This window comes from Gracilinanus agilis, chromosome 1, assembly GCF_016433145.1.
Source record: "Gracilinanus agilis isolate LMUSP501 chromosome 1, AgileGrace, whole genome shotgun sequence".
NCBI lineage: Eukaryota > Metazoa > Chordata > Mammalia > Didelphimorphia > Didelphidae > Gracilinanus > Gracilinanus agilis.
The window spans coordinates 195,877,811-195,904,402 of record NC_058130.1 but is presented as its reverse complement, the minus strand read 5'-3'; the positions used below and the strand labels follow the sequence as shown (position 1 = coordinate 195,904,402).

At 35.2% G+C, this 26,592-nt stretch overlaps 1 protein-coding gene across 1 annotated transcript; it reads left to right on the top strand.

Annotated features, from left to right (window-relative positions):
- On the top strand, nt 1-25,523 carry LOC123249478 (aldehyde dehydrogenase, cytosolic 2). The gene is made up of 7 exons (XM_044678514.1): nt 1-148; nt 5,154-5,256; nt 7,266-7,450; nt 12,434-12,598; nt 17,427-17,584; nt 19,423-19,497; nt 24,889-25,523. Exons 1-7 carry the CDS (start codon nt 38-40, stop codon nt 24,959-24,961), a joined length of 870 nt encoding a protein of 289 aa, XP_044534449.1. The 5' UTR covers nt 1-37; the 3' UTR covers nt 24,962-25,523.
- Nucleotides 25,524-26,592: the final 1,069 nt, after the last annotated feature.

Below are 26,592 nucleotides of genomic sequence, written 5' to 3'. Positions count from 1 at the left end.
ACTTCTCTTCACCTGTGTTTCAGGGACCAGGTCAGAAATGGCTACAAATGACGGGCAGAAGATCCCAGAGGAGGAGCAAACTGCAGCCAAGCTGGGAGAGGGGACCATACCTGCCCCACTCAAGGAATGGAAAATTCAATATACTAAGGTTAGTAGGTTTAGACACCCACATCTGTTACCCTGCCTGGAGTAGGTGAAAAGTAAGACTTATTTCAAGAATAGAAAGAGTAATTTCAAAAATGACTCATTAAAGGATCTTTCCTAAGAATACAAATAAACTCATGCATAACAAGGCTCTAGATGAATCTTGCAAAACAAGGGATATTAAATAGGACAAAAAATCCTCATACTAAAATTATTTCTTCTATTCTGATTTTTAAAGTGTTCTGTGGTCAAATCTTCCTATACAGGCTGGTGCACATTACTTAGCAAGTTTATTAGTGAATTATACTTCATAGACCCCACATTTGTGGAAGGAGCAGGAATTATTTAGACTAGGGAAAAAATAATGATTCAGTAATTACTTTTAGGAGAGAAACTATAGGAAACTTGATATAATATTGCATGTATAATGTGTTTTTTTAAATTATCTTTAAGATATAATGTTGGATATTGTATAACTTGACTGGGCTACAAAGCTATAAATTAAATAAAAGCCAGTTAAGAAAAAAATGGTTTTGTATCACAGGCATACTTTTTCAGATGGGAAGAAATCCATTTATCTCATTAGACAAGTTTACTGCTATTGGAACAGATGTACAGTGGCTAACTAGTTGATTTTGGGAGGCTCAGAGAGCCAGACCAGGTCTCAAGCATTCCTACTGAATGACTGGTAAAAGACTCCTGCATTATTAATTTTAAAATTATTTCTGTGCTGTGTGTACAAATGTGCAAACTAAATTTTAGGAGCTCCAAAGAGCTTCCAAAGACCCTTGACACTATCCTAACTTTAAAGTTGCAGTGGTGTTTTTGTAATTTGATGTATAACTCTAAAATAAATCAGAAGGCAGAGTAGAAAATAAGACTAGTCGTGTTACACATTTATACATGGCCATTTTGCTTGCTGAAACTGAAGAGTGAACAATCCTAATTACAAAGCATAACTGGGAGAGGAGAAGGAAAGGGCTCATTATTTGCAGCCCTGGACAGTTTGGGCATTTTAAAGTTTCAGGATGTTTCTGTTTTCATTAACACTGTACATGAGACAGCCTCAGTCAGCTGAGTGATTTTCCCCCCCTTCTTTGCAAAGTGTCAGTATGGGAAAGTGTTTGTTAGCAGTATAAATCATGAATGGCCAATAGCTGTCAATTCATTAAAGCATTCCTTTCAGAAACACTTTACTGGGAAAAAGCAAAAGAAAAATGACTTAATTTTATTACAAATAAGTCTACAACAAGTTTTTAGTGACAATGCACTCAGTAAAGAAAGACATGAAAAACTGAAACAACTGCGAAATTCCCACCCGTTTTCCCTCCCTCCACTACAAGGTTATCATTCATTAGAGATATCTCCCCAACCCCCAAAGTGGGCACCTGAATGTTATATATCTTTAAACACAATGTTCCAGATAGTAGCTAGTTTGATTTAGGATGATTAAACCACAGTGATCTATCATAAGTAGCTGTGCAAAGTCAGATGACTGACAATAATAGCTAATATTTATATAGTGCCTTATGATTTGCAAAGTCTTTGCATATATTTTCTCATCTGATCCTTCAGCCTCATTTTCCTTTTCTGACAATGTACGGTACTGAGTTGAACTGTGTTCAACGTACTAGGTTGATGTCTGGTGTCGCTTCTAACTATATGATTTGGTAAAATCATGTATCCCAAATGCCAGTTAATAAGTATAGAACTTATCCTCCCTAAGGAAGGGAGTTATTTGTGGTTCCTAAGAATTTTTTGTTGTTTTTAATATATTTCTGCTGCTTTTTTGCTCTGCAGAGTTCCTAATTTTTTTTCCTCCTTTAATGTGTACCTCAAGGAAACTTTCAGTGTTAAATGTTTTCTTTGTAAGTTTTTAAAATATATAAAAACCACATTTAACACTATCTTTTGAACGTCCTTTTGTGCAAGGAATTTCACTAATGTTTTGTTTGGGGTTTTGGGTGAGGTTAGTGTGGTTCCATAGATGAATAAGCCATCCCAACTGGCAAACTTTGTAAAGTCTAATAGAGGTTAGAATTTAATAAGGCAAACAAAAACTAACAAACAAACAAAAATACTAAGTTTTATTGTTTCCACAAACACAGTCAAGTTTTAGAGTTGGAATTCAACTCAATTTAACAAACCTTTAGTACATGCCTATTGTTTTCAGGGCAATGGATTTAAAATCCTTTCACTAGAACATTTTTTAGAAAACTGAAATAAAGTCAATACTTCAGAGGCAGGTGAATCCGAGGACAAGTATTTTATGATGCTGTTTATGGAATGTATGGGAAATAGTACTGTAATAAATTAATGAGTTTTTTCTCAGTCAGAAGTGTTCTGTATAAATTTACTTCCCTAAAAGTAGTATTTTATTATTTGGTTTACTAGCCAAAGCCTTTTCACACTTGGAAGGACTGCAGTTATGTATGTAATTAAATCTGAATGAGTGAGTGAACTTTTAAAACCGCCTGACACTTTGCATCCTCTTGTATAGTTGCCCCACCAAAGATCTATTCCAAACCTAAAGTAATGACAAGCAACTAAAGTATTTGAAGATTAAGCCGGAAATAAAAGGATGGTCATTTACCTGTCTCCCAGCTGAGAAATTAGTCAATCATGTAGTTGTTCTACAAGCACCTTATGACATTTAAAGAACTTAACCTAAATCTCTTGCTTATTATTTCATTGCAATTTTATAATCATTGTTATGCTATCATTAGGTAATATGTTCGATTTTTTAAAAAAATCATCAGCTACAAACATGATAGTGCAGTGACTCGACATGTATTTAGATGAAAATTCATTTTTTTTNTAGTTTCCAGTTTTTTCCCACTGGAAAAATATTGTCATGTATATGTGGGAAGACATTGTTTCATTTCTTTTATTGTTTTTCTCTTTGTGGCATAAGCATAGTAGGTCAAAGGGGTATGCACAGGTTAGTAACTCTTCCAAATCACCTTCTAGAACATTTGGACCATTCATAAAACTTCACCAGCAGTACATTTTGGTGTGCCTGTTCTTCCACAGACCTCCTAACAACTGCTATTCTTCTTTTTCATCATCTTTGCCAATCTGTGTGAGAGGAAACCTCAGACTTAGTTTAATTTAAAATTTCCATTATAATTAATGATCCAGAAAAATTAACATTTTTAGTTACCAGGAATGTACCACCAATTCTGGTTTACGTTATATACTCCTAAAAGTTATGGAATAGAGAAAATAACTGGCTTGAGCATGGCAATTAAGAGGATTTATGTACACAGAGACCAATACACTGTGGTAAAATAGAATGTAATGAACTTCTGTACTAGCAGCAATGCCATGACCCAGGACAGTTCTGAGGGACTTATGGTAAAGATGCTACCCACATTCAGAGGAAGAACTACAGGAGTAGAAACACAGAAGAAAAGCAACTGCTTGAACACATGGGTTGAGGCAGACATGATTGGGGATGTAGACTTGAAACTACCACACCAATGCAACTATCAACAATTTGGAAATAGGTCTTGATCAATGACACGTTAAAAACAGTGGAAATGTGCATCGGCCATGGGTGAGGGGAGAGCGGAGCGGGGGGGGGGGGGGGCGTGTGAAGGGGAAAGTAGGAGCATGAATCATGTAACCATGTTAACTTTTCTAAAAAATAAAAATTATTAAATGAAAAAATAAATAAAACCAAAAAAAAGAGAGGATTTATAGAAGGTTTCCTGTAGAAAGTGAAATCTTAGTTAAGATTTGAATGAAGCCAGGGAGGTCAGTAGTTGGAACAAAGAAGAGAAAATGCCTAGTGCTGAGAGATGGAATGATTTGTTCATGAAACAACCTGGAAGACAATGTCACTGGATCATGGAAAAAATATTTGGGGGGAGTAAGATATAAGAAAGCTAGAAAGGTAGGAGAAGGGCTACATTTTGATATGCAAATACCTGCATTATAAGGCATATATTTGATACTATAGAGTAAGTACTATAGGAATTCAAAGAAGGCAAAGATCATTTTCAGCTGATCAGAAAAAAAAACCTCATTAAAAAGTTGAGATATAATTTGGACTTTGACTTTAGATGGAATATTGAAAAAATGGAGGGCATAGGTTGAAATTCTATGGAGGAATATCAAGGAGGAAGAGATTGTGCAAAGGCAGATTGGTATGGGACAACTGAATAGCACAGGTGTTTCAATGCCAGACCTGGAGTCAGGAGAGTTCAAATCTACCTTCAGATATTTCTAGCTGTGTAATTCTAGGCAAGTCACTTGACTCCGACTGCCTAGCCCTTAATGTTCTTCTTTCTTAGAACTGATACTAAAACAGAAAGTAAGGTTTTAAGAAAGGGGAGAGGGGACATATTGGTAGAAAAGCTCACAATGGATTTGCCTGATGAGGGATCCAATTTGATGGCAATGAAGGATTTGCATAGGAGAATAGTGAGGGAGTTGATAGAGATGAAAACATCACTAGACATTTTTATAAGGAAAGACCTTTAGAGATGATTTAGTCCTGACTCTCCCCCTCACCTTGAAGAATTTGTCGGGCTTCTAAGGAGCAGTAGAGCTAGAATTTGAATCCAGGTTCTTTGATTTCAAAATAGCATCATTTCCAGTCTACCTTTATTGCCCCCTGAGCTTCAGGATCAGTTGTGGTATCATTGATCCATTAAAAACTGGTATATAAGGACATGCTGAGATACCTAAGAACCCTTCAATCTCTAATCCTATGCTACTGGATTCCCAACTATCATCTACATCTTTTGTTCATTTGCTTTTTTTGTTTTTTTGTTTGTTTTCACATTATACTCACCATCATTCAAACCATGTGTCTGGGCACAGGGTTTTTATAAATAAAAGTAGATTGACATTGAAAATGAGATACCAACCCTCACGTGACAATTTAATGCTTTTTCTCAAATGAAATTTAATTCTATCCTTGTTATAGACATTGAAATCTCAGAAAAAAGTTCCTTCTTTAGAGAAATACTCAGATCATCCTTTTTGATGCTCCATTTCAGGTTGGCAAGTTAATCAAAGAGGCTGCTGGGAAGAGCAATCTGAAGAGGGTTACCCTGGAGCTTGGAGGGAAAAGCCCTTGCATCATATTTGCTGATGCTGACTGTGAGTAGAATGAAAATTTTTACATTCCTTTTCCCTTTATTTGCAATTTCTGACCAATGTCATTCAGTGAGCTAAATTCTTGCTAACTGGATATCTTTTGATTCGCCTTTAAAAAATCTTATGAAAGTTTAATAAGCCATGAAGTCAGAACTCTTGGATTTGAATCTGTGTTCTGTCATTAACTTCACAATTTCTGCAGCTCATAGCCTTTTCATGTCTCAGTTTGCTTTGCTATAAATTAGGGGATGGACTAAATAAACTCTTAGGTACAATCCAGCTCTGACCTTCTGTAAATTCAATACTACCAGTATATACCATACCCAATCTATATACTATAGTCATGTTTTAATTTTAAGTTTTAAGATAAAATAGCAATTTGGAGATGATGTTCTACTAAAGTTCTCTTTGGGAATATTAAAAAAATCAAATTATATTTGTGGTAGATAGTAGATTAAGCCAAATGATGGACTTTGTGATATCAAAAGAAGGATTATTAAACTCAAGTCTAAAGAATACCTGGCTCTTTGATTCATTGTACTCTACCATATTCTCCTTGATATTTTACCTGTATATAGCTTTCTAAATGAGGCTGTTCTGTTACAATCTTACGAAAAAAAACTTTTTGCAAGACTTTGTTAAGCATATGAGAAATGGCACCCATTTTTATTTTAAACAATCCCAAGTAAAATCAGGTGCTAAAGTATAGTTATCCACAGAGGCTACTAAATCAGATTTCCTTTGGAGCAGGAAAAATAAGCCAACTGTAGCAGTTTAGTCAAGGGCTTTTTAAAAAAATTGTTATAAGTTACTATGAAATTCAGTTTTAGCTTCCTAGAAAATGAGGACTTAATTTTAATAGTAATAGCTAACATTGATATAGCACATTAAGATTTACAAATTACTTGACTATATATTATAACATTTAATGCTCCCAACCCTCTGAGGTAGGTATTATTATTACCCCCAATTAACAGTTGAGGAAACTAAGGCTAAGAGAGGCTATAAGTAACTAAGAACCAAGGCCACATAACTGGTAAGTTTCTGAATTAGAATTCAAATTCATTTCTTCCCAGTTGCAAATCTAGAACTCTAATCACCAAACTAAGCAGCCTCCCCCTTTTATAAATAATCACAAAATTCCCATATTATTTAAACTTTTTCATACCTTTTTCTCAGCAACACATAGACAAGTAGCATTTTCTATTGAAATCTAATACATTTGGGAGGCAACTAGATGGCATAGTGGATAGAGTGCTGTGCCTAGACAAAGATCTAAATTCAAATGCAGCCTCAGAAACTTCCCAGTTGTGTGACCTTGGGCAAGATGTTTAACCTCTGTTTGCCACTGGAGAAGCAATGACAAACCACTCTAGTATTTTTGCCATGAAAACCACATGAACAGAGATTAAGTGACAGAGGACAAAGAGCTCAGACCTGACTGAACGACAACAACAAAACATATATAAGGCATTTTGAAGTATTTGAGGAGGTAGGAATAAAAATTTTAAATATTAAAGGATCTTTAGGTTCTACTACAGATGTCACCTTTACAATCATCTTTGTCACAGACCAATTACTTATTCTTCAGAATGGTATAATGTAAACCCCCAAACAAATAATCATTGACAAATCCAAGATTCATTTAGACTACTCTTTTTTTTAAGGTTAAAAGATACTTCCACTTCCCTGGGGAGTTGAAGGTGGGGGAGTGGGGAATTAACATTTACATAATACTTATATAACCATGTGCAAGGTACAGTGCTAAACAGCTTACAAATATTAACTCAGTTGATTCTCACAACACCTCTATGAGGCAAGTGCTGTTACTATCCCTATTTTACATTTGAAGAAACTAAAGGAAATAAGAGTTTAAGTGTCTTAGTAGGATCACACAGATACTAATTATCTGAGGCTGGATTTGAACTCAGGTATTCCTTTTCAGATGAACTTTTGAGAGAAAATGTTTTCCTTTTGACTAACTTGTAACTCCATGATATTTTCTTTTACAGTGGAGAGTGCTGTGGAATTTGCACACCATGGTGCATTCTACCACCAAGGCCAATGTTGCATAGCAGCATCAAGGATCTTTGTGGAAGAACCCATTTATGATGAGTTTGTTAGGCGAAGTGTAGAGCGTGCCAAGAAATACACTCTTGGGGATCCTCTGAACCCAGGAGTACAACAGGGCCCTCAGGTTAGTAAAAAAAAAAAAAAAGGAAGCGCATATCATAGGAGTCACACATCAATGTGAAGTATGCATTTTCTTTCTGTTTTCTCTCTATGGAGTTAGTCTTTATTGAATAAAATGAGAAGAAATTTTATCTTGATGTCTTTGGAACAAATTGGAATGAAATTTAGATTTCCAGACCTTGTTCCTTCCACCATGTTATTTAATACTAATTCCTGAAACCAATTAAGGCAAATTTAGAATTAAAGAGTGTAAGAAAGTTTTTCTATTCCAAATCTAGTAAGAGAAACAATTTTAATCTCTACCTCTATCTTTTGCCTTCTCTGTTCACCAAATGAAAGCTATGTGAAATCCACTTTTTTCTTCCTCACCATCTTGTTTTTTTCCCCTTACGTTCATGGAGTATGCTCAACCAAGATGTGTTTGCAAATCTTTCTTCCACTCTAAACACTGAAATCACTCTGATCAGCTGATTCAGCATCCCATAACCATCCTAGAAGATGGTCATGTGATCATCTGTCCTGGAAAATCTATAAATCTTTATACCTCTTGTTTATGATACTAAAGCCAACTCCCTCCTCCAGAAGATAGTTTTTTTGTTCATTTTTAACCTTTCTCCCAATGTATTTAGTACAAAGGTAGCAAAATTGCTTTTTCCCCCCTTATTTCTCGGACCTCTTCACTTTTTATGCTACTCATCTGCTTCACATTGAGGCTGTACCAACCATTTAGTAGTTTACCCCTCTACCTACATCCATGATGTAATCTAATTTCTAATTATGCACTGACCTTCATTAAAATAATTCCCTTTCTTGTTCCCTTCAATTTTGCCTCTATGTCCATTTAGACCAAGGTATGTATTATTATAATATATAACATATAATAACATAATATAATAATATATGAATCATATTTTTTCTACTTCTCTAAGAGGAAAAGAAGGACCCATAAATCACCATTCATTTTTCAACCAAGTCACCCAACCGGAAACTTAGGATTTGGGAAACTCTGTATATATAGAAAACTTACAATCCCAGCACATACAAATTATTATTTTTTTAAAACCCTTGCCTTCGGTCTTGAAATCAATACTGTGTAATGGCTCCAAGGCAGAAGGGTGGGAAGGGCTAGGCCATGGGGGTCAAGTGACTTGCCCAGGATCACACAGCTAAGAAGTGTTTGAGGTCAGATTTGAACCCAGGACCTACCATCTCTGGGCCTGGCTCTCAATCAACTGAGCCACCAAGCTGCCCCCCACATACAAATTATTACTGTGAAGTAATGTTTCCATTTCACTTCTACCATATTGCAACTATCAGTTGATCCTAAAACAATTTTTCAAGGAAGTTGACTGATTTTGTCCTACTTTTGTTAGTAAAGAAAGGTCAAGATATTTCTTAATTTTGTTTTATAAACTGGTCTTCCACATCAGAGCAAATAACAGAAAAAAATTATCATTCATATTTTAATGGAATTTGCTTAATGTTTGATTTCTTCAGAGAATATATTTTAAGATACATATAGGAAAATGCAGATTTTCTATAATTTAAAAGAAGCAGCTCAAAATAGCTGTCGATAGAACTCAAATTTTGGTTCTCTCCTCTAGAAAAGCTGTAGGAATTAGACCAATAGGAATTAAAAGAGAACTCAAATGTTTTATTGCTTCCAAAAGAAAGATGATATAGTTCTCTAAGAAACAAAGTTTTCCTGTCTGCTGATTTAACAGATCATTATACCTTAATCTCTAAAAATAATAAAAAGATGTTATCTTGGGTTGCATTTAAACCAATAAGTATGCTGAGACAAAAAAAAAACACCCCAGGGCTTCCCCACAATTAAAAAATGCCTTTTGTTGTCATTGTGGGAAAGAATTTATCATAAAGATAGATTTCATTCGCCTGGAACATTTGGCCTGTTGCTTCATACTCCCATTTGATGGGTCAATCCTTAAGATTCTTTTCCACTGTGGAGTCAAAAGATAAATACTTTACAGTTTGTTTTTTCCTAACTGACCACAAAACTTTCAAAACAAAATAAATGATAAACAATTCACTATGAATTGACTATGTTTACCCAGAACTGTATATGGAATATCAATTATATGAGAGCTCCAATAGTCTGTTCACTTAGCCACAGTCCTAATGATCTAAGATAACTTCTTGAGTCTTGGGATGGACCTAGTCCAGATCTGGCTTGGATTGGAATCTTTTCAACATGTCTCTACTTATGGAGGACCTTAACTTTGTTTGTGATTCGAGTGGGTGGGAAGGATTTGAACCAGGTTCTCTGATTCTAAATTCACTGTTCTTTTCTCAAGGAACCTACCCTCAAGGAGCTTATAGCCTACCTCAGAAAAGCAGGAGATCAATTTGGGTTAGACTGTTTGGGGAAGAAGGTTTGAGTTGGACCTTGAGGAATGATGGGATTTGTAAACAGACACATAGGAGACCATTCCATGAAAGTACATTGTTGTGATCAATAACAAAGAAGTGGCAAACAACCTGGTATATATTTAAGAGATCAGCCTTCCTGAGATGAGGGGGTACTTATAAGGGGAGTGATGAGAACTTAACTCTAATATAAAGGGTGTGGCACATTATGAAGGGGTTTGAAAATGATAGGAAGGATGATGAAACTGATATTTTACAAAGATTAGGCTGACAAGCAGAATGGATTAGAGAAGAGAGAGACTAAATCAGAGCAAACAGCCACAAAGCTGTTGCAATAATCTATGCTTGAGGTGATAGGACTAGTGATAACAGCAGGAATAGAGAGGAAGGATCAAATGTGAAGAACACTTTATGGGATAGATGGAGAAGTAGAGGAAGAAGAGGAGGAAAGAATTAAACATGACTTTTGTATTTATAGCCTGAAAACCTAAAAGAATTGTTATGCTACTGGCTAAAACAGGGCAGACAAAACTAGACAAGCAAATGAAGGAAGCACTGTTGTAGAATGTAAAGAATGTTGGATATGAAGTCTAAAGACCTGGATTCAAATTTCAGATCTGCTACCCTGTCACCTTTGGCAGGTCACTTAACCTCACTAAGTCTCAACTTCCTTTATATAAAATGAGAGGATTAGGCTTAGGAGACCTCTAACGTTGCTTCCACCTCTAAATTTATTAACTTAAAATTTATAATGACATTTCAGAAAACCTACTAGACTTGATGCTCAACTCTTCCACTTGAGATATGACACTAGATTTTGGAGGACATGAGACATTTGATATGACACTAGATTTCTCTTGGCCTGGGTTTCCCTACTGGAATGAAAAGGTCTTACTAGATAACCACCTTAGCTCTTTCTAGTTCCAAATTTATGATTCCAGTGTCCAGTGATCCTGTTTGTTTATTGTGAAGTGACATCCTGGAAGCAATTGAAAATATGGGGGTAGAACACAACTGGAACATTCAGACTGTAAATACAAGGTTTTACTTATCCGGTGAGAATTTACTGGGTAGTTTTTGGGATACTAATAATGGTGGGAGAATACAGAAGGTAATAGGAGAAACTAATCTACAAGTACCCTACTTTGGGAAGCCTGCCATGTATTCTTAGGCTTTCTTTGTACTCTTATGGATTGACAGGAGTTATATATTTTAAAAAATTTGTTCCCACAGGAAGAACAAATGATGACAATATAAATATTTGAATATGCTTTTATTGTGTTGAGGAGGTGTTTTTGTTTGTTTGGGTGGGTAGTTTGAGGCTGAGTTTATTTTGCCCTACCTAAATGTGTTTTGGCCACTCATGGACATGATCCCACTGCTGATAAGCATGGACTCCACTCGATCTAGACTTAATTCTCTCTTTGTTAAGAATAATGTTGATCTTCTCATCTTGTGGTTTCCTCATATTGGTGCTGGACTCAGTAAGGACACTGAATTTCTGCCCTGCTACAGCTCAGAACTGCCAAATTCAAGAGCAGTCTAGGAACCTCAATTTTCCCCTATAGCAGGGATTACTTGGTGTGTATCACTACACCAAGCTTCATTTTTTAAAAGATGCAATAAAGACAGTATTGAATGAGTAACAGATAAGGTCATCTTGGAAACAAACTTTCCCCTCCCTAGTCTGACTGACATATCAGGCAACACATTCTGCAATTTCTAAATAGAATTATGCCTGAGTTATCAAAAATATTCAAACATAGATTTGCCTAAATCTTTAAGTGACACTTGCAATGAAGAGCTATAAAGACATGAAGTGATTTGTCTACTAAATAGGATAATCTGTAGAACTAACAATAGAAGTCAGGCAACAAAATAATGGGTATCCACTTATTATTTATAGTAATTGGAATTTAAAATGGAAAAAAATAAAAATAAGTGTCAATAAATAAATATTTCATTCATTTTAATAGAAATGTTAGGTGAACTAATCTGGGGGTATGGGGAATAAAACACCTTGGGATCAAGTACCCTTCAATATTATAGTCCCAGCTCTAAATGACCAATTTTCTTGTGCCAAATAAAAGTAAAGTCAGAATAACTGATTTTTCCCCCTTATCCCACTTTTTAGCATATGAATGAACTCTGATTAAATTACATATTGAGAGGATTAAATTATTATATTTCCATAAGGATTTTATTACAAGATGTTTTAGAATTCAAAACTGCTACTTCATAAAAATTATTAAAGATCAACCAATTGAGACTGTTTAAACATGGTATATCATTTCACCCTTATTTAAACCCAATGTCAAAAACCAGTTTTAATTACCTAGCCATATAGTTTCTCAACACTAGCATTTTTATTATCATCAACAATAACAACAACTAATATTACACATAGCAATTTAAGATTTATAATTAATTTTATGACTAAAATAAATTTCAGGCCAAGAAAACAATTTTGATATAATATTTGATATTTAACAATATTCTCTTTTCGAATTACAAGTTCAGGGAAGAAGTGAATTATTAGTTTAAACTGTTGATTTTTCTTTTCTGACTTTCAACCTGCCCTACCCATAATTTCATGAAGATTGATAAAGAGCAGTACACCAAAATACTTGACCTTATTGAGAGTGGGAAGAAGGAAGGGGCCAAACTGGAATGTGGAGGAGGACCATGGGGAGAAAGAGGATACTTCATCCAGCCCACAGTTTTCTCTGATGTTACTGATGAGATGCGTATTGCCAAAGAGGAGGTAAGACTTGGTTCCATTCTTGTTTCTTTAGTTAACTTTCTTTTTTGCCTACACACTTGCACTCAAAGGATCCATTTCCAAGGCACAACTGGTTGAATAACTTTCACAGGAAATGCTCTGCTTTTCTTTTTGTTTCACCTTAATTTGCCTCTCCTACTCATTGATGCAGTTTTAGCTGTTGTCATCTAGACTGGGAAACACGGAACACCCCCAAACCATCTGGCAGTAATTACTAATTATCATATGGCAGTTCTCAGCTATATATATTCACACACACACACAAAGAATAGAAAGGGAAAATCTTTCTACATGTTAAAAAAACAAAAACAGAAAACTTAAGAAATCACAAAAAGCACTGTATGGGTTGGGGATTTGCTTCCCTTTCAATAATGGGAAACCTTTAAAACACCTTCCCTTGTGAAGATAATTGCTAGTTTAGTCTCCTCTGAGGAAGTATCATTTAAAACAATGAATCTATTTAAGAACCATATACCTGAAACAGACCTCGAGATGCTATCTGATCCAGAGCACTGACTTCAGGTTTTCAAATAACTAAGCTATCCAGAACAAACTGCTTTGGTTGTAGCATCTGTAGAGATAGTGTTCCCATCACTAGGGATGACAGGGTCTAGAGTTTTCCCTTTTATTCAAATGAAGTTTCTGCTTCCCTTTTCTCTTCCATCTACTAATAAAAATGGAATCACATTTAGATAGCACTCTAAGGAATTGCAGTGCCTAACATGTATTATCTAAAAAGAACATAGAGAACGGGCTAGTAATATCTTCCTTGCAAAATTTATCAAGATCCTTGGAGATACATCCTTATTTTACCTTTGCTAAACATTCTAATCCTATTTACTCATTCTTTTTGTTTTATCCCTTCAATAATTGGTTCACACTCTTAAAATCTTAGTATGATAGATCTAGGGCTGAAAGAAACCTTGAAGAAGCCATTGTGTCCAAGTCTTTCATTTAAAAAAAGGTAAAATAAATAACTAGAACTTCCATTGGGCATCTCGGTAGCACAGTGGATAGAGTTCTGGGCCTGGAGTCATGAGGACTCATCTTCCTGAATTCAAATTTGGCCTCAGACACTGGGCGAATCACTTAACCCTGTAGACCTCAATTTCCTCATCTGTGAAATGATCTGGAGTAGGAAGTGGTAAACCACTTAAGGATCTCTACAAGAAAACCTCAGATGAGGTCCCAAAGAGCTGGACACTTTGGATAATTACTGAATAACAACAGCAAAAAGAACTTATATTGGACATCCCAAAAGCATTGGTGCAATTTTAAGCTTGTTAATTGGGCAAGTCACTTTACTATTCCTATATCTCAATTGTCTAATCTGTCAAAGTGGTAATATCCCCAGTTTCCCTATACAGTAAAATGACAAAATTATATGAAGGCTGTGGTATTTCACTTATGTTGGGAATTCAATCCACCAAAGATAGATCTGAATCAGTCTATTATAACTTAAAAAGGAACCTGGGGAGTTGTGTGAAATGCATGAAGGTTAAAGGACTTATCCATATGGCTATTAAATTATCAGAATCAAGATTTAAAATCAGGCTAGCACTTTATCCATTCTATAATATGTCTTTAAGCTAATTAACTTACTAACTTTAAATTTATTAACACTTCAGAGCCAAGATGAAATCACCAATCCTTCACAAATTTTTGTCCCCTTGCTGGATGGACAGAATATTGCCTCTTTTATGGATGAATAAAGCAAGGCCTTGAGATGATAAATTGACTTGTCCTAGGTCACATAGCAAATTGGTGACAATATGGGAAAAGAATCTAATCACTTTTGGCTTTTTTTTAAGCTCAACTTCCTTGCTCTTGCTGTTTATTTAATATTGTTCTACCATAACTCTTTTAATCACACTGAGCTCTTGAGTCCATTATCCTTTGTATGTGTTCATTTCTCTTTTAGAGATAAACATCTTTATCTAAAGAAGGTGACTTTATTTGCCTTTGTTCAAAGAAGGTTTAGGTTCCTATAAATCATCAGGCTGGCTTTTTAATGCTTCTGGGACAGACCTAAAACAGAATTAGGAGTGTGATAGAAAACTTTATCTTAAAAAAAAGAAAAAAAAAAGAGAGAGTATTATAGGGGCAGCTAGGTGACTCAATGTATAGAAAACCAGGCCTGGAGGTCCTGGGTTCCAATCCAGTCTGAGACACTTCCTAGCTGTGTGACCCTGTGCAAGTCACTTAATCCCAGATGCCTAGCCCTTATAGATCTTCTGCTTTGGAACTGAGACGTAGTATCAATCCTAAATCAGAAGGTAAGGGTTTAAAGAAAAAGGAAAAAAAAGTATACATGTATGTATACACAAATATGTATAATTTTATATATGTACTACATGTTTTAGATAACTTACTATTATATATAATAAATCATATAACAATACAATGAATATAGTACTATTGTTCTAATTTAATATATAGTATAGCATAATTAATAAAGAGAAATATAATTATAAAATACAACAAATCATATATAATATTTTAATTATGATATTAAATAAAGTATATTAGCATCTGAACTACATTTTATGTTTGTGTATAATTTGTAGAAGTATTTCACTTATAATGTTACAAATATAAACATTTTAGATATAGTTTATATATAATAAAATGGAAAAAAATGAACCCTCCTGCTCAAGTCTTATCTAAGGTAATTCATTCACATTAATCCTCACCTCGCCCCTACCCAAACTATTCCCCCCCTTCTTGGGCAAGTACTAAGATGGGTATGTATTACCTAAATGAATACCAATTAAAAGTTTCTAAGAGGTAATCCAGAAACTCATCTGGTGGTGAGAAAAAGCCAAAAGGAGAATTTAAATATACTATAGGTAATCCATAAAGAGGCAATTATACACAGAGGAGATTTCCTGGGAGGAGAGCTGGGTCTGAGCTTGATGGCTTTTAAGACTCTATAATGCCATCAAATGGAGGGTTAACTATAGTTTCAAACTGGAGGTTTTCCAAAATCTTCTGCTGGAATCCATGTCAGGGCTGTTCTCCTCAGTCTCTGAGCCTTATCTCCTCACAAGAAAACAGAGCTACACGGATGGATATTTTAAGGTCACACGGGCAAAGTAAGACTTGCACATGGCCATTTTACTCTCTCATGCCTGAGATCCAAAGCTCTAATTAGGACCAAGGTCTGGAGCCAGGAGAAAGAATAAACCTACAATTGGGAAAGTGCTTCTAAATCATTCTGTAACTCTCATTCCTGAGACAGACCCTCCTGTACACTTGCCACAACCACCAGCAATCAGGGCAAAGTGGAACCGGATGAGCATGGCCACTATGAGTCCAAAAGATGTGATCAATCACAAGGGTCACAGACAGTGGGGGGTGAGGTGAAGGCAAGGGCCAGGAAATGTGATGGAAATCCAACCAGTGGAACAGGGAATTTCCTCTCCAATATTGGTTCAGGGAAGAAGGGGTCATTGGAATTATCCTGTCAATTATTATCCTTTTATTACAAACTGGAGAAAGTAAATGGAAAAACAAAAAAGGGTGAGGTAGATTAGTTTACAGAAATCAAATACTGACCCAACCTAAAAAGGTTACAAACTGGACCATTTATTTTTTAATTCACAAATATTGTCATAGTTTACCTGCCTTAGTCCAGTTCTTTCTCAGTTATGTACTCACATGTCTTGGCTCCAACAGGAAAAAGAGGAAAAGGCTAAGATCTTGGTTTAGAATAGCACATCTGGAAGATGAGGGGCAGGAGGAACCCTCCAAACCTATAGCTGGCCACAAGTAATTGAAGATTCATTTTGTTTATCATCAGTAATCTCTGCAAATATTTGTAAACTCCCAATGCATTTTTGTACTTTTAGGAATTATTTATTATAATTGCCTATATAACTTTATGCTAAATATCATGATTTAAAATAGACAACCAATAAATTAAAGATAAAACTATTTTTAAGTACATGGCCCTACATCCTCCTTCATCATTCTCACCAAATTTAAAAAACAAAACAAAACAAAACATCAATGGGAAAAACATATCTTGGCTAGAGTATGTTCATAGTTATTGAAGGATCTATAGCTGGAAAGAACCTTTAAAAAGTCTAATCACACCCTCTAATTTTACAGGTAAGGAAAATACAGACCTAGAGAGATGAAGTGATTTGCTCATGATGATTCTTCTAGTAAGCAGAAGTTGAGATTCTTTTTGATTGGATCATATATCCAATTTGGAATTAATGAACCATGGGGAATTGAGGTGTAGAGCTGAGTTTTGAACAAACATTCAAGTTATTCCTGGGTTTTGCCTGATTAGTTTCCTCCTTCCTGGGTACAAAACTGCCAATGTGACATCTGCCTATTAAAACATTTTTAGTCTAATAGTTAAAATTCTGGCTAAAATTGTCATTATAGGCATATAGTTAAATTTTGATAAATATCTTCTTCCAGAAAGTCAGGCATTGTTTTTTTATGGATTTAGCTTGCATCTGTGCAGCTCTAATAACTATTTTAGAAGAGGATTTTTTTTAAACCCTTAACTTCTGTGTATTGCCTCCTAGGTGGAAGAGTGGTAAGGGTGGACAATGGAGGTCAAGTGACTTGCCCAGGGTCACACAGCTGGGAAGTGTCTGAGGCCGGATTTGAACCCAGGACCTCCTGTCTCTAGGCCTGGATTTCAATCCACTGAGCTACCCAGCTGCCCCCTAGAAGAGGAATTTTTAAAACACATATCTCTAACTGAAATTTGAATTCCTCTGTAAATATGGGGTACAGGAACCCAAAGTTTCCCTCTCTGTTACCACCTCATTTCTTCTCTTTGGAGCAGATTTTTGGACCAGTCCAACAAATTATGAAGTTTAAAACAATTGATGAAGTGATCAAGAGGGCCAACCATACTCACTATGGCTTAGCAGCAGGTATTTTTACCAAAGACCTTGATAAAGCCTTGACAATTTCCTCTGCTCTTCAAGCTGGCACTGTCTGGTAAGTCAAACATTAATGAGGTATTATTTAGATTATATGCCATCTCAAATAACATTAATAGAACAACTTGGGCATTTACAGAATTAAGTTTGTTTCTCTTTCAAACTAAGCAACCTGCTGGGATGTAGCCTTTCTCTGTTTGCTGAGCTACTGATAATTTTATAGATAATAGATGTTCTAATTTAAATGAGATCAGTTCGCCCTATGTGGTTTATTTCTTGAAAATGTTTTCCTGAAATTAGTTGTTTAATAGAAGCATTAGGTAGGCAGGGTGGATTTAATAGATTGAGATCCATCCTTGGGAGTCAAGAAGACTGGGGCTCAGGTCCAGTCTCCGATAAATAACAGCTGCCTGGTAACTCAATTAACCTCTCATGTTCCAGGAAACTCTAAGATTATAAATTATAATAGTAATTGCCTTTCCGTACCAACAGAGGAAGTTTCCAAATAAGGACGTTCTCTATATTGTAAAATCACAGTTCCAGAACAACCAGAAAAAACTCAATCCATCCCCAAATATTTATGAGCCCCGTTTACATGCTCAGCACTATGCTAGGTGTTGGGGAAGACATTAGCAAAGTATATGGCATAGTCTTTTTGCTCAGCGAAATTTCTTCTATGTAGCACTAAATACATACATACATATATGTGTCATATCTATGTATATGCACACATCTATGTACATAATTTTGTGATTTCATGGGCGTAATGAATTCCCACTAAAGAAATTCCCACTACTGTTGTAAACTGGCACCTTCTCTGCTACTTTTAATTTTAAGAGAATTGCCTAGCAGGGCAGCTAGGTGGCTCAGTGAAAGAGGTGGGATTTGTACCCGTTTCTTCCTTATCATATATAAAACTTTGTCTCTTAGAGGTAAGTCAGACTTTAAAGATCACCTAATCCAACCCTTATATTTTACAGAAGTGGAAACTGAGGCTTACAGGCCCATGTTTCTTAGACAAATAAAATGAGGGAGTGGGGACAGGAAAAGGGAAGATCACTTTGTGGACCTGGCTCTCTCTCTCTCAGCTTAGAGAGTCTGGTTCTTGAATAACAGACACTGTCATTTGGTCCATCCTGAGAGGCTTCCAGGGTTGGTAGAAAATAATAGAGTTTATACCCCTTAGCTTTCCAGAACTAACCACAGTAGTCTCTTAACAGAACTTGTGAAATCCTGGTTGTTGCTAATGTTGGGGAATATTGTGTAAGTGCTCATGACACATTTTTATAAATTGTCTAGATCTATTTTATAATTTTCCCCCTTTTGAATACAATAAAAATATAAACTTAATGGATCTCTTGAGAGCTGTAAAGGCTGGGAAGGATTTGTATTTTGCTCTGATAGAGGGAATATAATATCCTAATTGATGAAACCACAATACCAATTAAGACAAAATATAAACTACTTTGTAAATAATACCATGTGAAATAAATGCCTTTATCTGGTCTGTCAGTTCAGTTGATCATATGAAGTTTGAGTTGACCACTTACTATCAATTTTACAGAGAGGCAATGTGGCATGCATTTAGAGTTGAAAGTGGTGTGAGGAAGACTTGGGTTCAGGTCTCTCCTCTGGTCATAGAATTGCTGTGTGACCCTTAATCAATCACTTTACCTTTCAGAAATCTAGGCAACTCTATAAAAGGCTTAAGTTGCAAAACAAGTCCCAATATGTTGTCTTGATAGCATGAGTTTCCTCACTGGGAATTCCTACACCAAAGAAGTCACAATTCCAATCCAAAAAAATTGAAGCAAATGAACCTTACACACAATATGCACCGAATACATGCTTATTAGATCCAGTTGAAATAAGTACAAAATATTCTTGCCTTTTCAGGGTGAACTGCTATAGTGTGGTTTCTGCTCAAAGTCCTTTTGGTGGATTCAAGATGTCTGGGAATGGGCGAGAATTGTAAGTAAGGCTATTTGGCATTTTTTCGTGGTATCTCCAGCTTATTCTGATGATATATATTGAAGGTTTATGTCCATTTTCCTGTTGATATCTCCATGTTCCTAGATTCTCAGGAAAAAATTCAGTCAATAATTAACATATATCTGTATTTTTTTTTCATTTCCCAGAATAGCTCATAGGATCTGAGATTCCTTTCATTCATATAAAAAGGAGTATAAAAACACATATTTTATATACATGAATCTATATTATGTATAAATATATTGTACATATATGTTCATATATGTGAATTTATATGCATCTACATATATTTTATTACATCATTTTCAATTATTATTTCATTAGGGGTTTTCTTGGTAAAGATACTAGAATAGTTTGCCATTTCCTTCTCCTCCTTGTTTTACAGATGAGTAATTGTCAGACTAAGTAAACTGATTTGCCCAGAGTGATACATCTTGTGAGTGTCTAGGGTCAGATTTGAATTCATGAAGATGAATCTTCCTAACTCCAAGCCTGGAATTCTATACACTCTGCCATCTAATTAACATATATGTATATACACACAATATTTTGGGATAAAATATAGAGACCAAAATATTTGCAGTCATTAAAACAAAAAATATAAATTTTGTTTTTATATAAACTCATGATTACAAGAAAGATACATCACTTTTACCCTAAAAATATATATAATAAATATGATTATTTGCATGTTACACATACACAGATAAATATGCACATGTGTATGTCTATATAATTGACTTTGTGACATTTTTCCGGAGAAGTGCCATAGAAAGACTGCTAGAATTGGGCTCAGAGAGTGGGTATAGACTATTTACTCCCTTTGTGACCATATAGCAATCACTATATGGAATCACAGAATTAGAATTAGAAGAGACTTTGTGAGTCTTCTAATCCAACTCCTTCATTTTACAAATAAGGAAAATGAGGCCCACAAAAGTTAGTTAACAAAGGCACCCCACAGTTACAGGTGGCAAAGCTAGAATTCAAACCCAGTTTCCCTGATTCTAGAGCCAGAGGGATTTGTAGTTATGTTTTGTGAAGTCACATAAAATGAATTCACTGTGATAACTTTGATCAAATTAAAGATGAATACAAACTTAGTTAGATGAATGACCCTTGGAGATCTATTCTCTATGGTAATTGGTTTCATGAAAATGCCTTACTTTGCCATTATAACATAATAAGGCAGCTAGGTGGCATAGTGCTGCATCTGGAGGCAGGAAGATGTGAGTTCAAATTCAGCCACTTTATGACCCTAGACAAGTTGCTTAACCTCCTCTCTTATAAAATGGGGATATTAATAGCACCTACCTCTGAAGTTTGCTATGTGAATATGAGCGATTATTTGTAAAGTACTCTTCAAAACTTAAAGAACTATATAAATGTTGGCTCTTATTACTACTGCTAGTACTACTCTCAAAATAGCCTTCATGAGCCTTCACCCCTTAGCTTCTAGTTCCTTCTGAAACTATTGTAGATACCTACCTGATTACAAAATCATGTCAATGTCAATCATTTCAGACTTTCCACGTGTCAGTTTCAATTTGCCAGAAATTATTTAATTCATGCAAAAATTAGAAAGCAAATTGCCATGATAAAAAAATTGTCACATTCCAAGATGCAAATCATATGTGATCAAGCTTCATATAATGTCCTTTTTATGAACAGAATATTAAAATGAATTTATCCCAGTTCCTTTAAGTTTATTATTCAACTAGAATTTTTTTAATTTTTTGAAAGATCATATTAAATCTGTAGCCTTCTTATAGTAAAGGAAATAGTTAGCTCACTACTAACGAAAGAAATTATGATGAAACATCATTTCTCCTATCAAATTTACAAACTAATTGGGGTGATGGGACATGTATGTTAAAAAAGAAAAAAGAAAATTTTTGAGCAAGATCATTTGGGGAGAGAGTGAAAGTATAAAGTCAGGGACAAGCTGATCCTTTCATCAGTCTAAGGATCCCATGGGGGAGAACCACCATCCATCGCTATTAATCAATAACTCCTTTATAATAATTTAGAGTTAGTCATATAGTTGGCCCCCTGGAGCCCTGAGAAGTTAGCTGACTTGACTCTGATCAGATAACCAGTATTTATTAGAGGCTAGATGTGAATCTTACTTCTTGACTCCACCGCTGACACCTCCCTCCCCCACCAAACCCCGGGAGTCACTGGACAATGCTTCTCCAATGAACACCAACTAACTTCTAAATCAATGGTATATACCACCCTTACCACTCTTCCACCAAGGAGCCAATACACAGAAGTTAAGGGTTTAATAAAAAAAATAATAATAATAAAAAATAAATAAATGGTATATAAATAAGGTCTCTAATCTCCACAAAGGTAGAAAGGCATAGGGTATAAAGGAAAGCACTTTGAGCAGGAAAACTGAAAGCTTTGGCCCTGAGCTTGGACAAGTCAGGCAACCCTTTTAGGCCTTAGAATATTCATTTATGCCATGTATTTGATCCAGTGTTCCTTGTGGCATTCTATAATAAAGACTATGTGATTTTGATATTAAAAAAAAATCATTATAGGCTGTTGTAATGAAAAGGAAAACCAAGTAGTTCCCCATAAATGTTTGTTTCACTTTTAATTGAAATGACTTTAAGCCAAGTATAGTGGATTGACATATGTATATCAAATCCCTGGTTAATGCAAAAAGCTATTATTCAGAACAATTAAACTATTATTAAGCACCTATTATATGCTAAGCATATTCTGAGGCATTAGAAATGAAATAATCAAAATGAAAACTATCCCTACCTGCTAGGTTTTATTTGCAACCTAAAATACATAAAATTCTCAATGCCAATACTTGAGTTACTAATGAAAAAACAAAGACCATCACCTACCAAATCGAGTGAGAAGTCAATTACTATACCCCCTGAGAAAAGTTGTTTTTGTGCCTTTGACAAATTTTTCAAATTTTACAACCCTCCCCCTCGTTCCTCAATATTCTTCAAATTGGATCTTTGAATTAATTGGCTAATCATAAAATAATTTTGACATATATTTTACTATCTGTTTCCATTTCTACAACTTTAAAATAGAGGTGTAGGACTAGACACGATCCCTTCCAGTTCTAAAGTGCTATGATTTTGAATTTATCTCACATAAGAAATCTGAGAAATGCTGACAGTAAAATAGTAAATAAGTAGACTCAAGGACCCTAAAGACTTTAAAATCTAAAAAGTAACTTTAACTACTTGAATGAGAACTTAGAGAAAACTTTCTTATGAATTACGTTTAAACTCAGCTTAATCTGCTACTGCTCAATTTCCCCTGGGAACCAAGTTTGGGAAGTTTAGATGAAAGAGAGTAAGTAAAAGGATAATGTTTCGTGACTTAAACAGGAAAAAAAGTGATTGGTCAGTTGATTTTAGTTACACTGTTTATGCATAAAACTAAAACAACTTAAATTAAGATGTTAGCACTAGGAGAAGTAAAGTGACTAATCATTAATACACACTATTTCTCTCAAGAATTTTAGTGAATCTTGGAATTGAAAGTGACCTCAGTGGCCATCTAGTCCCAGCCATGTGTGACTGAATATTTCTTGTTATATTCCCAGCATATGGTCATTCACCTTTTGCTTAAAGACCCACATTGAAGATTCATCCACTATCCACTTCATTTCATTAATCAATAACTCTTGCTGTTAGGAAGTTTCACCTGATAAGAAGTGGAACTCTATCTGCAACTTCTAATCATTGTTTCTTGGTGTACCTTTTGTGACCAAGCAAAACAAGTCTAATCTTTCTAGTGCATGAAAGCCCTTCACATTATCTGAGGAGAGCCGTGATACCCACCTAAAGTCTCTCTTCTTACAGATCAATATCCCAAGGTTCTTCAGTGGATCCTGTTTGGCATGATTTAGAGACCTTCCAGCATGCTGGTCACCAACCTCCAGTTGTTCTTTAGCTTAACAATGTCTTTCCTAGATTATAGTATGAAAATATACTCTACTTCTAGAGGCCCCAAAGAGCCCATTGGGGCTATAATTTGCTTAATCCTGGAAACCACATGTCACTTGATGTAGCCCAGGAACCATTTATTACCAATGTTGCCCATCATACTTAAACATTACCTTATGATTGAGCTTTTTGTCGATTAAAACTCAGATCTTTTTCAAATTAATTGCTAACTAGCCATACCTACTTCATCTTATATTTGTGAAGTTGATTTTTAAAGAGCCAACTTTATGTTAATGCCTATTCAATTTTAGTTTACTAGATTTGTTTCAATATCCTAGACACGTGAGATCTCTTTGGATCTGTTTCATCAGTACGTTAACCTATCACAAATTATTGTGTGCTGGTAATAATTATTTAAGTTTATCCTTCCTCTATCTTGTTTTTGTAACAATTCCTTATAATTATTATAGGATTCATGTTTCCTGTAGCCAATTTGTAGTGTTTCTTTGAATCAATATTAGAAAATTAATTCATTCATGTCTTTTGAATGGTCATCTTTTTTTGATCAATGACAATGATAACTTATAATAGGTGTTGTAGAACCCCATTTGCCTAAAGATATAACCAGGCCAGGGTGGTTGGTGATTAATATCATGCAATAACATATCCAAAAGTGTGCATTCACTCTCACCAAAGATTTAGAGCAGGATTTCTTGACCTTGGATCCATATGCACCCATTGATAAATTTTAGGAGCTCTTTAAACTTTTATGAAAAAAAATACATCTTTATTTTCATTCATCTCTGATTTCCTTTGTAATTCTATGTATTATAGTTTGTGTGTTTAAAAACATTCATGTGAGAAGAGGTCTCTAGGCTTCATCAAACTGTCAAAGGGGATCTACCACACAAAAGAAAGAGCCGTCCCCACATTTCATCATGCATCACAGTTTGCCAGCCTGTACCTCTGCCTGCTAAGGGCATGTGGGCAAGGTTATGTGCTTCAGGAAATGAGAAATGGCCCAACATGGAACATATTGTCTCACTCAACTTGTATTTGCCGTCTCCTGACAATTATTTTGGTTACAAGTGACAAAAATCCCTAATTAAGCCATTGTATTTCACTTTGAAAACATTTCCTAAAATGTCAGGCCCGTGTCTGATGAAGTAAAAGTACCTGTAGTACCTGGTTATGATCTGAGTATTAATATAAAAAAGCTCCCAAAGTGGCTTTTCACAAAATGGACAATTGGGTCAGGATGATAGTTCTTGATGTTTCTGAGAATACAAACTACTTTTCAAATCACTTAATCTGATGTTTTTTGGTCCAGATCTATAATTTCAAGAAAATGAGTAACTCCCAGTATAGAAATACATATACATATAGAAATAAATATGGATAATGATATCTCAAATGTTATTTTGGATTTTTTCCCCTTTAGAGGAGAATATGGTCTCCATGAATACACTGAAGTCAAGACTGTCACAGTCAGGATCTCGGAGAAGAACTCCTAAGAATTCCACAGGACATGGAGCTGTTTATCTTTGATGGCCAAGTAGCTCTTATCTAAGCTCGTGAAAGATTTTGCACCCAGCATTATTATTCCTGATTTAAAAAAAGAAAAAAGTAAAATAAAATATTAGTTATATTAGCAGTAAGAAGTAACATCTAGAATATGTGCTTTATTCTGAAAGACTCCTTTGCTTTTTGATGCTCATGTGAACACGGTGAATCACATTCCACTCAATAGAGATAGTGGGAGACTTTGACTCAAGATCTCTCAAGTATTAGAGGAGTTGTGAGTTTTTCTTAGTAGATGCTTCTTGTAGAGTTTGAGACATTTAAAAAAAATGTGAGAGGACCAGTTGTTGTTTTGCTTTTTGTTTCTATGAATGATTTCCTTGACATTTTCTGCATATGTTAACAACCAAATAGATTGTAGTCAGTTTGCTTGTGCTATGAAGTCTTTCTTGTCTTTGGAAATGCTTCCTCAGATGTCAAACCCATGTCTAATGAAGTAACTTAATGCCTGCACTGCTTAACTGTAGTCTGAATATAAGCTTCATTAAAATAATCTTACATAATCTTTTGTAAGAATAGATCTTCATTGCGTGTGGGGGGTAACTCAAGGCATTTTCCGTTGAATTGGATGTGTGTTTTATCCTTTGAGTTTAAGGCATAGACCCCCCAAGTTTTTTCTCATAAAGTATTTATTTAAATTTCACTTAAATCTTATGATTGCCAGGATGAAGAATGTGGAGGGGGATTGGTGACAGGGAAACATGGAGGAATGGCATAGAGATGCCGACAGTGCAAGTTATAAAACTGACAGTCTTTATGGGAACCCACAAAGAGTTTCACAGATCTAGGACTGGAAAAAAACTTCCAACAAAATTTAGCTCAACTCTGTCACTTTAATGATGGAGAAATAAAGCAGGGAGATTAAGTGGTTCTTGAATTCATATAGGCGACAAAGTTGCACAGCCTGAATTGACTTCAGGCCAGGTCTTCTGGCTCCATATCAGCCTTTTTATCATGATGCCACATCAATAAAAATTACAGAGATAAAAGACAGGGTGGTAGCAGCTGGGTTAGATATCAACCCAAGTAAGCCTTTAAAATCAAATAGTAACTAATGATAAAAATTATTGAGAAACTATTGGCAGAGCACCAGTAATAGGCATCACTCTCATTTGCCAGGGATACCCTTGCCCATCCTTAGTTTTTCCTACAAATACTCACAACTTCTTGTTGTTAAAACTTCGCATTCATCCCACATGAAGAATCAAACTTTAGGAACTCAAATTCTTGAACTTTAAGAAGATTAAGAAGATTAAGAAAGGCTGAATTCATATAATTTTGAGCTAGAAAGGATAACCATCTTATTTTACCAGTGAAGAAATGTAGGCAGAGAGCTTAAGTGATTTACCCAGACCTTGAATTTGAACCCAGATCCTCTGATTCCATTGTATTCTGGTGCCTCTCTTCCTAGTCATAGATTTAAAATTAGACACATTTAGTTTTCCTTGCATATTATTGCTTAGCAATTCAAGTTTTCTTGTTCACATTTTCCCAAACTAATCTTTTATTAGGTGTGAATACATAACAGAGGAGGGGAAAAGGAACAAGACATTAAAATTCTTTT

Coding starts and splice junctions, on each gene's coding strand:
- LOC123249478 (XM_044678514.1), top strand. CDS start 38: ATGGCTACAAATGACGGGCAGAAGATCCCAGAGGAGGAGCAAACTGCA. Junction 7,451..12,433: donor GAGTACAACAGGGCCCTCAG/GTTAGTAAAAAA, acceptor AATTTCATGAAG/ATTGATAAAGAGCAGTACAC. Junction 12,599..17,426: donor TGCGTATTGCCAAAGAGGAG/GTAAGACTTGGT, acceptor TCTTTGGAGCAG/ATTTTTGGACCAGTCCAACA.